Genomic DNA, 15,693 nt, shown 5'->3' on the forward strand with positions numbered 1-15,693 from the left:
ATATAAATTGGTTAGAATATCACCTATAAAATTTCTTTTAAATTACACTTTTGTCAAAAAATTAATTTTGTACCTAAATTTTTTGATACTTTCATGTATTTATATTAAATTAGTTAGCTTTTGAACCCACCTAAATTTAAAAAGCTAACTTATAAAAAATAAAAAAAAATACAATTTTGGCCACACTACATCCCACTGTGCATTAGTAAAAACGTCAAAAAATGAACTATTTGCATTTTTAAATTTAGACATAATATTGTTTAATAAAGCTTATATTATTGTAGTAAATAATATGAAATTATGTATTAACAAGGAAGACTCTAATGTGTAGACTTTGTTCATTTTAAAGTTATTTTTCTTTGTAATTCTTGATTAGTACACAAATTAAATATTTGTGTACAAATTAAGAAATATAACATGTAAACTTTTTAATTTATACCAAAATCTAATTTATTTTAGTAATTGTATTTTAGGTATTAATAATTTTATTTTAAAACTTACTTGTGTGGCTTGGAGTTAATATCAAGAACTGCAACTCCATTTCCGCGCACTTCATTAGCAGCTTGATTATAAATATCTGCCACACTTGTAGATGGTGACTCGAAAGTTTTTGTTATAAGTGATCCAGACTGCATCTGGCGTGTATTATCACTTCTTTCCAATTGAGGTGTGTTAGGTGATGTTCGAATATTCTGCTTTAAGTGTTGTACTAAATTAAGATGACATGACTTTTTTAAACAAAATTTGTCATTGAAATGTCATTTCAGGATACCCTACTGCTGATAAATTGTAATCCAGTACAACCTGTTTTATATTAGGCAGGCAAAGTACTTACCTAGAAAATTTTTTGGAATAAAACTTTAAAAATTAAAACTCTGAAATAAAACCCCAAATAAACTGAAGATAAGGGTAGTGGAAAGTGGAAAACCTTGATGGTAATCTTACTAGTAATGTGTATATATATATATATATATATATATATATATATATATATATATATATATATATATATATCAATGTGTGCATATATATAGATATATACATAAAAATATATATGTGTGTTTATATATATATATATATATATATATATATATATATATATATATATATAGAATATATATATATATATATATATATATATATATATATATATATATATATATATATATATATATATATATATATATATATAGAATATATATATATATATATATATATATAAATATATATATATATATATATATATATATATATATATATATATATATATATATATATATATATATATATAAAGAATAACGAAAAAAAAGATTGCTGCCCCATGCAAAACCATCAGTCAATGTAAAAGCACTCCTTTGTGAGTCAGGTTATTTGATAGTCGATGTATGTATTAAAGCCCCAGCAACTTCCAGTTTTTTTATGACATCATCTGTGTGCATCTAATCCTGCATTTATATATATATGTATGTATGTGTGTGTATATATATATATATATATATATATATATATATATATATATATATATATATATATATATATATATATATATATATATATACATATACACACACACACACTCTCTTGCTTCGTCAATTTTAATTTTTTCATATGTCAGTTTTATGTTTTTTTTAAAAAAAAAATTGATTTAAAGACTGGAAAGAGTTAAAAAAGATTTTTTTATTATTATTTGAAAGAATGCCTGCCCCAACCAAACCCTCAGTTGATGTAGTGGCACTTCCTTGTAGCAATAGGCTTTAAGATAGTCAATGTAGCACCTCTCCCTTGTAGCAAAAGGCCATAAGATAGTTGATGTAGCGACACTCCATGCATGTTTTACAGTAAAAAAATTAAAATAAAAACATTTAGGATGTTTTTATTTAAAAAAAAAAAATTAAAACATTTAGTACATTTTTAAAAATAATTTAAAATGATTTTAAAAACATTCTTGTTTTTTAATAATAATTATTATTATAATTATTATTTTGTGGTTTTTAAAAAAATGATAAATTTCATCAGTTTTCTCATATAAATGAATGCAGTTTTACATAATCTGTACTTAATTTTTCTTGCTAGATATCATAGAGTAGTTAAGTGTCATTTTTTACCATAAATGATAAGTTTATGTATATATATATATATATATATATATATATATATATATATATATATATATTTTAAAATAAATTTTCTCAGGATTGTTGTGAGCGTCTCCAGCTTAAAAGTTAATTGTTTTTGTTTATATTTTATTTTTAAAACGGTAGTTCTATTTTATGTCAATGGGATGGTTTCATCTTTTTCTGACATAAGTGCACCAAAAATGGTGTCTAAAATTTTGTTGACACATATTGTTCCTCATCTAAATTGATACTATTTTGTTGAGGGGTACATTGGTGGTATTGTATTTCAAGTGCTTCACTAGACAATTTTTTTTTTTTTAAACATCTTCGCTTCTGGCTGCAAGCAACCACTTTTAGAGTTGGAAGTTATTGGAAGAGAAAAGATGAAGGTTATAGAGAAAGATAATGATTGACAGACGACTTAAAAGATTGCAAATTATATAAATCAGGAAAGCAAGATGAAGGAAGCGAATTCCAAAGAACTTATGTTCAAGAAAAAAAACTAGAAGAATAAGAGTTTTTGGAGCACTTAGGAACAGTCACAGAAAAAGGATGAGATTTAATTAAATTACAAATAAAACAAGAATGAATTTTAATAGATGGCACAAGAGACAATATTCATAAGGGAACAAGAGAAGATATGCATAATAAATAACAAAAATGGTAAATATGAATTTAAAATACACAGAAAAAATGCAATTACTAACATTCAGGTTAAGGCAACATCAAACCATGACCCACAAATTTTAAAAGGAATATTCAAAAGTTTTGTACATTTAATGTATGCAGTCAGAAATATATAGAAAATGAACTGAAATCTCTTATTTAAGTATTTGTTAAAAATGGCTACAAACAATCCAATCTCATTAAAATCATAAACAGGGCTCAAGTTAAGCATATCGTGATTGCTTTTCACACCTTAGCGATTAGTTATTCTTGAAAAAAATATTTTCACGATTTTATTTTTTTCTTTCTAATTTAGCATTTTTTTGGCAATTCTTAAAAGTAATGTTTTTGTTTAAGTTTTTTTATTAGGGTTTCTAAAGTACATCACATTAAATTTATCTTTTGAATAGAAGCATAATCATTTGGTCTTTCACACAGTGATTTTCATTCAACGTAAAGCACTTTTGAATTTAAATTACTTAAGCTCTCTACGTGAAAGCCAATAATATTTTAAAAGGTCGTTAAAACAAAAAGTTTAAAAAGGTAAAAGACGTTAAAGCAAATTTTTTCTTCATTCTTTTTTTTTTAACAAAACCGCCAGGTTTTTATCTTTATTTTTAAAACCTTGCACCAAATTAACTTATTATTAATAACTTAGATTATTATTTTATCAACAATTTTATATTAATAATTTTAACTGCTTTAAGTATGTAAAACTTCACTTTGCAATGACATCGCAAATGGAGGAAGCAAATTTTTTTAACGGTGAAAAGTTGAAAATTAGATAAAAGAGCAAAAGAAAAACAAATAAATACATAATGAATAGAAGATTTAAAAAATAAAATAAATAAAGTGAAAACAATTAAAATATTAAAGATTAAAAATAGAAGAAAAACATTAAATAAACACTTCGACCTTAGATCTAAACATATGGGATGTAACACATAAAATTAAATATTTCCAATTTTCCATATAATTAAATTTTAACTAGCCTTTAATATTTCAATTTCACTAAGTGAACATAAATGAACAAACAACCAAGAAGTTTGGCTTTGAAATTCTGCAAATTTCAGAAGTATTTCACGTGTCATGTTTATATATAATATTGAATTATAGTTTTTTGTGAGATCGTCTAGCGTTTCTGACAGAAACTTTTGATTTGCAATGGCCATGTTTCTGTCACATTCTATAGATGTCATGCCTATACAGAATGTAACAGAGTTCTAATTGGTAGTGAAATAGCAATGGTGTCAAGTTTTTCAGTTTTATGACTAGATAATAAAATCAATTCAAAACTTTTCATTTTTTATTTTGCCTAGCACATAAATTGCTAATCAGTTTGATATCTTTTACATTTGAGATAATTGATAATTTAAAATCATGCTGCGTAGAACATACATCATCAGACCATTTCCAAATCAAAATCAGTATGTTGAGTCGATTTTTTACTTTGTTAGGATACAAAAGGTACACTTTATGAATAAAAACAAAAGTTGAAATAATTCAAGAGAAAAGTTTTGTTATTATAAAAAAAAAAATTTATTATATATATATATATATATATATATATATACATAGTTTTTTTTTTAATGTTTTTTTTTTGAATGTAATGTTGTTTACTTCACCCGACATTAGCCATGTGACTTACGCTTTTATTATCATTGGTTTAGTTATAAATAACTTGGACAACTGTGCTTTTTACGCGGTAAACATTGGACAACAGTGGTTGTTTCGAAGTTGCCCTTTTTTTTAAATGAACATAGAACCTTAAAACATAGTTTTTAATAATATAATATAACATAAAAATTAAAATTTTCGAAAAGTGGATATTTGTGGTTTTATCTATATGGTCTTCATATATATATATATATATATATATATATATATATATATATATATATATATATATATATATATATATATATATATATATATATATATATATATATATATATATATATATATATATATATATATACACACACACACACACGTGTGTGTATGTGTATATATATATATATCAGGGCCTATTCTAGGAAAAAATTTTGGGTGGCCGTACCCCCTTGTTCCTTGCAAACTTTAGCAAAAAGTCAGCATTTTTTCGCAAAAAAAACAACAACAATATTTGCTGTAAAAATGTTTTTTTTTTTAAAAAAAAGTCATTAATTTTTAATTTGAGCGGCGCCCAAATACGGTCGACGCTATCGAAAATGGTCAAGAATAGCCCCTGTATATACATACATACATACATATATATATATTTGCATTTGAAAAATGTACAAAATACAAAATGGTGAGACAGGTAATTACTAAATTACTCTTATGTAACACCAAAAAAAAACAAAAAAGAAAATTCAATAAGAAAAATGTGAAAAAAAAACAATTTAGTAGACTGAGTGACAGTTTAAATCATACTTTTTTTAATTTGATTTGAATGCTGACAGTGTGGGCAAAGTTCACTATGTGGTCAGGAAGTGAGTTCCATACTTTAATGATTCTTTTGCTTTAAAAAAATCTTCTAGTATCATTAATGTATTTATTACGTGGAGTAAACTTTTGTGAATGACTTCTAGTAAAATATTTTGAATTGGAAAAAGTAAAAAAATGCTATGCTTGAAATACGAGAGCAGTGATTAGAGAACTTTGTACTAAAGAACATGCTGATTCCAATATCCTGAACTGAATAAACAGTTTCAATATTGATAACAGAGTTAAATGAATAAGGATAAGTAGGTATATTAGATCTTTCGTAGCATAGATGAAAGCGTTTGTTGGTTGCTATTTTTGGTTGCTGATGATTGGGCCGTGGAAAGATTTTTTTTAAAGTGTTTACAAGATCAATGTTGTTGCAATCATTTCTTAATTGATGCAACTTAATATCATCTGCAAACTGCTTAATGCCACAATCTCCATCAGTGCAATAAACTATGTCGTTAATAAATATTAAGAACAATATAGGTCCAAGTACAGTTTCTTGTGTTATTCCACTCTTAACTGGAGTGTTTTCAGAATATGAGGTACCAACACACACACATTGAAGGCAATTAGTTACAAAATTTTGAATCCAATTAAATAGTTTGTAATTAATTCCGTAGTGTTGCAATTTGAATATTAGTTTAGTATGAGAGACTGAGTCAAAAGCTTTTTTAAAGTCAATATAGATGATGTCAACTATTTTTTTGTTATTTATGGCAGTGGTCCATTTGTTTAAAGTTGCCAGCATTTGTGAACATGTGGATCTGCAAATAAAACCGAATTGATGTTGAGAAAAAGAGTTATTTTCTAACAGATAGTTTTTTATGGTTTTAGCAATTATTGATTCCATAACTTTGCAAACTATACAGGTCATTGAAATAGGTCTGTATATGGTTGGTAGAGAAGGGTTGGATAAATTATTGCCAATTTTCAACAAAGATTTTAAATTTTAGGTACAGTATTAGAGGTCATTGACATTTCAAACAAAAGAGGAATGAGGAATGGCAATGGTAGTTGCAATTGATTTTAAAAATATTGGAGGGTAACCATCCAGAGATTTGGAAAACTTTGCTGGGAGTTTTTGCAGTAAATGAAACGACAGAATCATATGGAAATAATACATTACTCAAAGAGTTTTGATGGAATGGAAAATCTAATGGAGGACTAACACTGTTATCAGTGATGAAGACAGAGGCAAAAAAGTCGTTCAAAATACGCATTTTTTTACAATTGTCTAAACAAAGGGAACCATCAGAATTTGTAAGTGGTGCAACAGAATGGTGACACTTGGATGAATTGATAAAAGAGTAAAATTTGTTGATATTTTCTTTATTGACAATATCTTTCTCCTTATTAATAGCATTTTTTTATTATTTCGGCATCGTATAGATGTGAGCAAATCTTGTATTTGATAAAAGTATTTAAATTAAAATATCTTTTTTATTTTCAGTATAAAATACGCTTTTTTGATGCCAAGTTTAGAAGTGCGCGATGTTGAATACTATATCTTTTTTTATGGAGTGCTGGTATGTGCAACAAAATGCTTGAGTTCAAAATGTCACATATAGCGTGCCAGAATGACTCAACATTACGATGTTGCTCAGCTAATTTGTACCAGTTTGCATTAATTAAATCTTTATTGATATTATTATAGTTGGGCTTATGAAAATTATATGAAATTGGAAATGATGGTTTTTTATATAGAAGTGAATGATTAAAATTTAATTTGGTTTGGATTCTTGCCACAAATCTGATTAGATTTCTTGGTTCTGGTGCTGGTTATTTTTAAAGTTTCAGTTCTGGATGGAATTTGGGTTCAAAATGCTACTGAATATAGTTGTCATATAGCTTTATTTAGCATTGTAGTGTTATTATCGTTTAAAATAAAAAAAAATTTTTAAATTAAATGATAAGCTTGAGAATTAATGGAAATAAGGTTTGGTTTTGTTTGAAAACGAAATAATTTTTTGTTAAATTTAAAAGTTGTATCTTGTAATGTTTTTTATTGTTATTATTTGAAAGACAATATTGTTGTTATGTGTATAATTAGTATAAGTATATATTAAATATTACAATTAATTAGAAAAATCAAACCTTTATCCTAATTTTATATAATTTATAGGTTAAATGGTTAAATATATGTTGTTTCTCTTCAATCATTTCTTTTTAAGTTTAGCGCAACAGTTTTTAATTGCATTCACAAAAATATTTTTTTGCTTGAAAACAACTTCCAATTGGACAACAATTTCAATACTTCAACTCCCTTAAGGAAATTGTAGTGAAATAGTTAATATTTGTCTTGAGAGAAAATTGTTAATGATTATCCAAAGAGAACTTTTGTGTAGCAATCATTGTAAATTTGTAATCATTGTAAACTTATCGATTATATTTTTAACTTTTTTTTTTTTAAATGTAAGCCAGCAACATTGAAAAACTGTCTTATATTTGATTCTAACAAAATGAATACAAAAAGAAAAACAAGTTTAGAGTGAAAGTACTTCTAATTAAAGCAAACAATCCAAGAATGTTTCAGTGCAAAATATGCAACAACAAATTTCAAGGGGGTCAGTGTACCAGGAAAAAAAGATTATACTGACTAACATCACACCTGAAAATACACCATCCTGACATCAAACTTATGCCAGAAAGTTCAGGAAATCTAAAAGCCAACGAAAAAGTTGAATTATATTTAAACAAGAGAAAGACAGTTTTAATCTTTAATATACAATCAAAATGACTTGTTAAAATCTTCATTTCCAAACTGGGTTCAAGCTTCTTCAAAAATTCTGAAAAAAACAAAAAAAAAATTTCAATCTTTAAAATGATGGTTTTTGACCTCCAATCGCGGACTACTGTCAATGATGCTCCAAATTACAAGATTGCTAGTGAAAAATACTACAGAAGTTTACTGGATCCAACTTATGAAAAAATAACAGTTGCTCTCAAGGAAAAGTTGATTCATCAGAAGCTAAAAGTGTGTCAGTCTGTTTTGATGCATGATCATCATTTCATCATAGCTATCTGGGAATGACGATTCACTTCGAAAGATTAGAACTGTGTTGAGTTCTGCATCTCTTGCTCTCAATTTGATGAAAAGCATATAGCAAAACATTTTTAACAAGATCGAAACGTAAGCAGAGGAACGGGAAATTTTTTTAAAATTTGGTATTTGCTTAAGTGCAGCAAATGTAAAATCACCCTTTAATGAACCAAGCTGTAATAATGAGTCAGCTGAATTACTTAACCACTCCATTCAACCTGCAATCAAAAAAGAATGCCTTGAGTTTTACAAGAAATTACAAACTAGTATTGACTAAGGTGGCAAAAAAGTACCTCACACCACCTCTGACATTCATACATATCAAAAATGTTTTCTACAGCTGGAGATATTCTCTCAAACAAAAAAAACAGACGGTTAATTATTTTTACTAATTTAATGTTTTGTTTAAATCTTTATTATTGATTTTCGGTTCAGTTTTTGGTTTCAGTTCCTCTTCTGGTTAGAGCTTATTTATGGCTCTAGTTATAAATAACAAAAATATATTTTCGGTTTGGTTCTGGTAAAATATAACTTTTGGTCAATCAATAATTATTTTATATATATATATATATATATATATATATATATATATATATATATAATATATATATATATATATATATATATATATATATATATATATATATGTATATATATATATATACACATATATAAAATAGGGTGCAGTGATTTTTAGTTTTTTTTACAATTCATTTAGCCTGGGTGTGCAAAAGTTGTCTATTCATTTCAGAAATACTCTGGAAAAATATCAATGCTCTTGGAAATTATCTTGAGGTGCCCCAAGACCTTTAAAATTCTAATGAGTCCCTAATATTATATAAAAAAAAGTTTTTCAAAAGTATGTCATGTTGGGTCTCAAAAGAAGCAAAATTTTATAAAAATTTAAAAAATAACAATTATTTTATAAAAAAAATTATTATTTAAGATTTTTTTCAAATTATTATCAAAAAAATTAACTTTTTTCATTTTTTCTGCAATAAACTATAAAATAACAATTTTTTTTAAATAATTGTTTTTTTATAAAATATTTGTTATTTTTTAAATTTTTATAAAATTTTGCTTCTTTTGAGACCCAACATGACATTCTTTTGAAAAAATTTTTTTTATATAATATTAGGGACCCATTAAAATTTTATAGGTCTTGGGGCACCTCAAGATAATTTCCAAGAGCATTGATATTTTTCCAGAGTATTTCTGAAATGAATAGACAACTTTTGCACGCCCAAGCTAAATGAATTGTAAAAAAAACTAAAATTCACTGCATCCTAATATATATATATATATATATATATATATATATATATATATATATATATATATATATATATATATATATATATATATATATATATATATATATATATATATATATATATATATATATATACATATATCAGGCCTTGTTACGAGATTTCGCTGCGTAGCGAAAACGCGTAGCGCATTTCTAAGTAACTCAACTCAGCAAATATATTTTGCATCGTTAGAAGTTATATTGCGTCACTAGCGTCTTTTCAAGTACCGCATTGTAATTAAAGTTATTTTATTAACGCGTTAAAAATGATACAAACAGTTTGTTTTTTTCTCACTATAACAAAAGTTACAAATAAAATCTAAGTTCTTATTAAAAAAATCATTTTTATTATTTTTTTCAAATATGAACTAAATTTTATTTTGAAAAAAATATTTTTTTCATGAAACGTAAAATATTTGTTTATTTTCTTATGATTTTGTATTTGGTTTTTGGTTATTTTATTAACTGTTAATACATTTTTTCTTATTTAATTTGTGAACTCTTTTTAATAATGTTTTTAAACAATAAAGTTTTTTTTTGTTATTTATCCAGTTACCGATAACATGTTCGTGATCATAATTTATTTTCATAAATTAAATGAACGTCATTAAAACTTTACGTTATTGAATTAACAATAAACAATATATCTTATTAATAAAATATTTACATCAAAATAAATCGTGCATTTTTTAAACTTATTATGACTAAAAATAATTTTTATATTTAAAAGGAATTTATATATTTAATTCCTTAAGATAAAACTTAAAACACTTTTTTTTTTAAACTAATTTTTAATAACAAAAAAAAAATTATGAAACAAACTGTTTCTTTAACAAAAAAATCTATTATTTTACAATTGCGGTTAAACTTACGACTTTATTTCTTCTGAATAAACGTCACGTTAACGGTAATCAAAAGATAATTTAAATATTCTAAAAGATATAAGTTTTTGCGTAGCGCAAAACTGCTGAACGCGTAGGCAAATCGCCTTTTCGCAAGCAAAATGCGAGCTGCGTAGCGCTTCTTAACAAGGCCTGATATATATATATATATATATATATATATATATATATATATATATATATATATATAATATAGTATAATATATATTTATATATATATAATATAATATATATATATAAAATAATATATATAAAATAATATAATATATATACATATATATATATATATATATATATATATATATATATATATATATATATATATATATATATATATATATATATATATATATATATATATATATATATATATATATATAATTTTAACTCACCTCCCCAAAGCCAAGAAGGCCAATACAGTCAAGGACTTTTAATTATGGTTACAACCCTCTCTTAACTCTATAACTCTGAAACACAAACCTTGACAAACAAGGCTGCTGTGTGGAGAAACAAGTTGTATATATATATATATATATATATATATATATATATATATATATATATATATATATATATATATATATATATATATATATATATATATATATATATATATATATATATATACATTTAATTATTTTTCTTTATTTTTTTTCTTTCCATTAACTAAATATTTCTATAAAAAGAAAAATTTTTACATTTAAAGTTAAATTTTTTGTTTTGCATTCTAAAGGTAACAAATTTTTCAGTTACATATTTTTAATGACTTTTTAACTATCTAATGTAATGATGCATTAACATTTTGTAAGTCCAGGTGTTAAAGTTTGTTTTTTGTTTTTTCTATTGTTTATTAGAACAAAATAAAATTGTTTAAAAATTAGTTTATGTTTAAAAAACTAATTTATGTTTTGTTATTATGTTTAGTTAGAGAAAAATAATACAAATAAATTTGTAAATAAAATACCTCAATGTACATGGGGCGAAAAAGTTACATTTTAGTGGTTACTTATTTCTATTATAAGCGATACAAATGAAATTTAAAATCTTATATTTTCTGTAAATATAATTTACACAAACCTTAAAGATTAACATTTAAAAATGAAATTAAAAGGCTTAAGTTTTTAGTTAAAATTTACTTTTAAAGAAATGAATTTAAATCGTATAAAATATTTTGTCGCTCTTTCACTTCTTTTTTTTTCCAACATCTTTGCTTCCAACAATTTATAGAGCTTTCAACAAGTTATAGAGCTTTGAACTATTTATTTAAAAGTTGTTTAAAGTTAACTTTTTCAGCTAAAAGTTAACATTTTTTCAGTTAAAAGTTAAAGACTTTCAAATATATTTAAAAAGAACAAATTAATTTGATTTTTGTAAACTTGTTTCGTCGCTCTCTCACTTTGAGTTTTTACAGCATTATTTTTTCATTGTCATACTTCGATAGATTAAAAAAAATTTATTTGAGATTTAATTATTTAATAAATTCAAATATTTAATATACCTACATACTGTTACAGTTATCACATTTATAGTGTTTAATGATATATGGTAAACAATAAGTTTTATCATTTATTAAAATTTGCTTAAAAAAGCAAATTAGTTTAAATTTTGTGCACTTAATTTAGCGTTTAGAAATCAAAACAAATTAATTTTTTTCGAAGAGCAATGATAGCAAAGATGATAATGATAGAACTATATTGCCTTAAAGTCATAAGTATTCTTGTGAACTTTATTCATTTTTATAAATACTTTATTGCATTAAAAAAAATAATTTTTTAAAAGTAGCGCTTAAAGTAAGTGAGAAAACTAAAGTCATTCATGCCAAAATGTGCTTTTTCAATTTTTTTCCAAGTTATCAACAATTATTTTGGTCTGCAAAAATAATTTCTAATTAACCCATAACACTATATTTAAAAATGACGTAGAAGAAATACATCAAATGGGAAATTTAAAAAAAAAGGTGACTCAAAACATTGGCGGGCGACTGATGTTAGCAAAACTTTCACTCTCAGTCACCAAAATCCAATTGTACACCACTGAATATAAATATATATATATATATATATATATATATATATATATATATATATATATATATATATATCACACATATATGTAGGCCCCAGGGGTCTTTTAGTTTGTTATATAGACAATTCCCAAATGTATTAAACAATGTACATTTCCAATTTTTTATAAACTTGTTTAAATGTTAAGTTGTTTTATATTACATTGAAAAAATTGAAAAAAACTTGTTCTTTCAAAACATAATTAGACATATTTTAAATAATTTGTAGTTGACTAGCTTAAAGTTAAACAAAACAATTTTAAATAGTTTAGCTTTCAATACTCAATGTAGTTATTATTTTTAAATCTTAATAATACCACTTATTTTTATAATATTTATTATACAAAAATGTTGATGCTCAAAAAAAAACATAAATAGTATTAAAATAGACAACCAAGAAAAATACCATTTTGGAGTGATTTTTTTTTTGCAGACTTGAATTAAAAATTGTTAAAAAAAAGTTCTATACTTAGATTTCTTTTTGCTAACTTAGTTTTTAATAAAAAGCTGTTTTCATTAAATTGCAGATTTATAAAATATTTTTAATTTCTAATGAGTGAGATTTTCTAAACTTTCAAATGAACTGTGGTATACGTTAGTGGTGTAGTGGTAGACCGCTCACTTCATAAGCAAGAAGTTCTGATCCCTACCACATCCCTGGTAGTATCCCCATCATTCGACTTGTTATTCTGTGCAGTGACCTTGTTTGTCAAGGTTCGTGTATCGAAGTTTGTGTTGAGAGAGGGTTGTAACTGCAATAAAATAGCCTCCTTGATTTCAGCCATGGGGAGGTGAACAACATAAAATAAAACAACAAAAATAAAAAACTATTTCACGTTGATTTATAACCAAATTATTCACATAAAAAAGAAGCAGAAAAAAATCAAGGTATTTTATATAATAATGATATTAAAAACATTGATATGTCCCTCGTTTTTAATGTTTTAATTATATTTACATTTTTAGGCAGAATATATTTTAAAAAGAACTATTTGAACAGATTTGTTGAAAATTTGTAATATTTTGTTTGTAACCAGGTAAAGTAGAAATATGACTTTTTTTGAAAAATCATATTTGACTTTTTTTGAAAAGTCATGTTTCTACTTTAGAAAATTGACAGTTTTACATACAGTTTTTATTGCTCTTAAAGACTGTGTATTTTACAGATCTGTCCTAAAGTACATTAAGTAGTCCATTTAATAAAATGAATGAGGTAAAACTGAACACAATTTTTCAATTTAAGCCTATTTTCCGGCTTAAGTGATTCCCTCCTTAAAAATGTCATTGTCATTTAAAAAGAAAAAAATAACATAATGATCTTAGTAAAAGTAATGCAACCAAGGTGAAAAAATGTAAACATTGCTAAAACATGCACATAATTAAATTTTTTCATAATAAACTGAAAATGGGATTAAAACATATTTTTTAGTGATCTTCAAAACAGCTTACTTTATGTTATTTATAGGTAGACTCATAAAAAAACAAGAATATTTTTATAAATTAAAATCATAGACAAAGCTTTTACAAAAATGAAAAAACAAAATATTCATTTATAATTTTTTTTATATAACTTTCTTATGGAAGTGGCGAACTTTTTTTTCATTAAGTTTTCAAAACAATGCATTTTTTGCTGTCTTTTTTTTTTAAATAAGAAAAATCTGTTAACATATGTACTGAAACCCTAATCTTATGCACAATAGGTTCATAGTTATTTTAAGTAACAAACCTTAATGCTTTAATGTGGTAACTTTTTTTTTTTTAAAAAAAAGGAAGTACCATATAATAAAAAACTTACACTCTGTTTTTATATTAGCAGTTTCTGCGTTAGCTTTTTGTAACTGCAAATGCAGCTGAAGATTTGCATTTTTTTCTTTTTCTAGTGCACGTTCAAGATCTCTTACTTTTCTCATATCAGGTGGTGCTTGTGCTGGTTCTGCTTTTTGTTTCCCAACTTTGAACTAAAAACAAAATAGACTAAATAATTTTTTAATGTAATGTATAAAACTATTATAAAGCAAAATTAAAGCAAAATCATTATTAAACACAATCAAAAAACAATCCAAGTAGAAAGTTTTTTTTAAACTAAAAACTTAAGAAGCCCTTTGAAAGGTTACACAGTCATAAAACACAGTTTTTAAATACAGTTTACACGGTTACACAGTATATCTTTATTTGTTCATTTCAATCAATAATTCAAGATAATATAAGTTGATAGAAAAAGAAATTTTTAGACATTATTATATAAAAGACAAGTTTAAGTAAATATACAAATATAGCAGAAAAAATAAGTGTTTTATAACAGTATTCAGTTAACTATTATAACTAATGTAACTATTATAATTTATTCAGTAATTAACTATGTTTATTTATATTTAAAACTTGAAAATTTTAGAAATACAAGTCATATATAAAAACAATCAGTAAAATCTTTTTTTATATTAAAAGGACATGCTTTGTATACTTTAAAAGGCTACAGAGAATAACTAACAATGATAAATAGCAATTATTACAATAACAATAAACAATCATATCTTAATCATGAATACTTATTTATAGAAAAACAACTACGTACTATTGATTTTTTGTTACCAGGTGCAGAATTTTTATCCTGTAAGAAATCAATAAGTTTAGTTTGTTGAGCTAGAGTTGATTCCATTTTTATTTTTTGTTCAGCATGTTCAAATGTAATTCTTTCAAGCTGATTGTGTAAACTTTCTTTTTCAGAAAGAATTTCATCATTAGTTTCTTTTAGTGATTCAATTTCAACTGTAAGAGCAAAATTAGACGATGTTTGTTGAGCTCTAATTTCTTGTAAATGTGCTATCTAAAATATATATATATATATATCAAATACTTATCTGATACAAATCTAACAAATATTTTCATAAAAAAATTAGAACCTCTTGAGTAAGCTTCGCTTTCTCATCTACTTCAGAAGCGATTTTACGCTCCAAGTTTTTCATAGCAACTGTATTTAATCCAATTTTTTTTTCTGCCTGTGATAGCTAAAAAATAAATAGATTTAATATATAAACTTATAAGTATTCAATGTTATAAAAAAATACTTTAAAAAGTAATTTAATGTTCAAAATTTAATTTATACCCATAAATCTTTTATT

General features: G+C 24.3%; 1 protein-coding gene across 1 annotated transcript in view; it reads right to left on the reverse strand.

Annotated features, from left to right (window-relative positions):
• Positions 1 to 15,693, reverse strand: part of LOC100200793 (citron Rho-interacting kinase) — a 121,790-nt gene that overhangs the window by 32,736 nt on the left and 73,361 nt on the right. The window contains exons 27-30 of the mRNA XM_065807826.1: positions 15,475 to 15,579; positions 15,147 to 15,398; positions 14,370 to 14,532; positions 502 to 709 (exon numbers count right to left, since the gene is read on the reverse strand). Coding sequence (XP_065663898.1) covers positions 502 to 709; positions 14,370 to 14,532; positions 15,147 to 15,398; positions 15,475 to 15,579 — 728 coding nt within the window. The remainder of the gene's footprint in view (positions 1 to 501; positions 710 to 14,369; positions 14,533 to 15,146; positions 15,399 to 15,474; positions 15,580 to 15,693) is intronic.

The sequence above is a fragment of the Hydra vulgaris genome, chromosome 10 (genome assembly GCF_038396675.1).
Source record: "Hydra vulgaris chromosome 10, alternate assembly HydraT2T_AEP".
Classification (NCBI taxonomy): Eukaryota; Metazoa; Cnidaria; class Hydrozoa; order Anthoathecata; family Hydridae; genus Hydra; species Hydra vulgaris.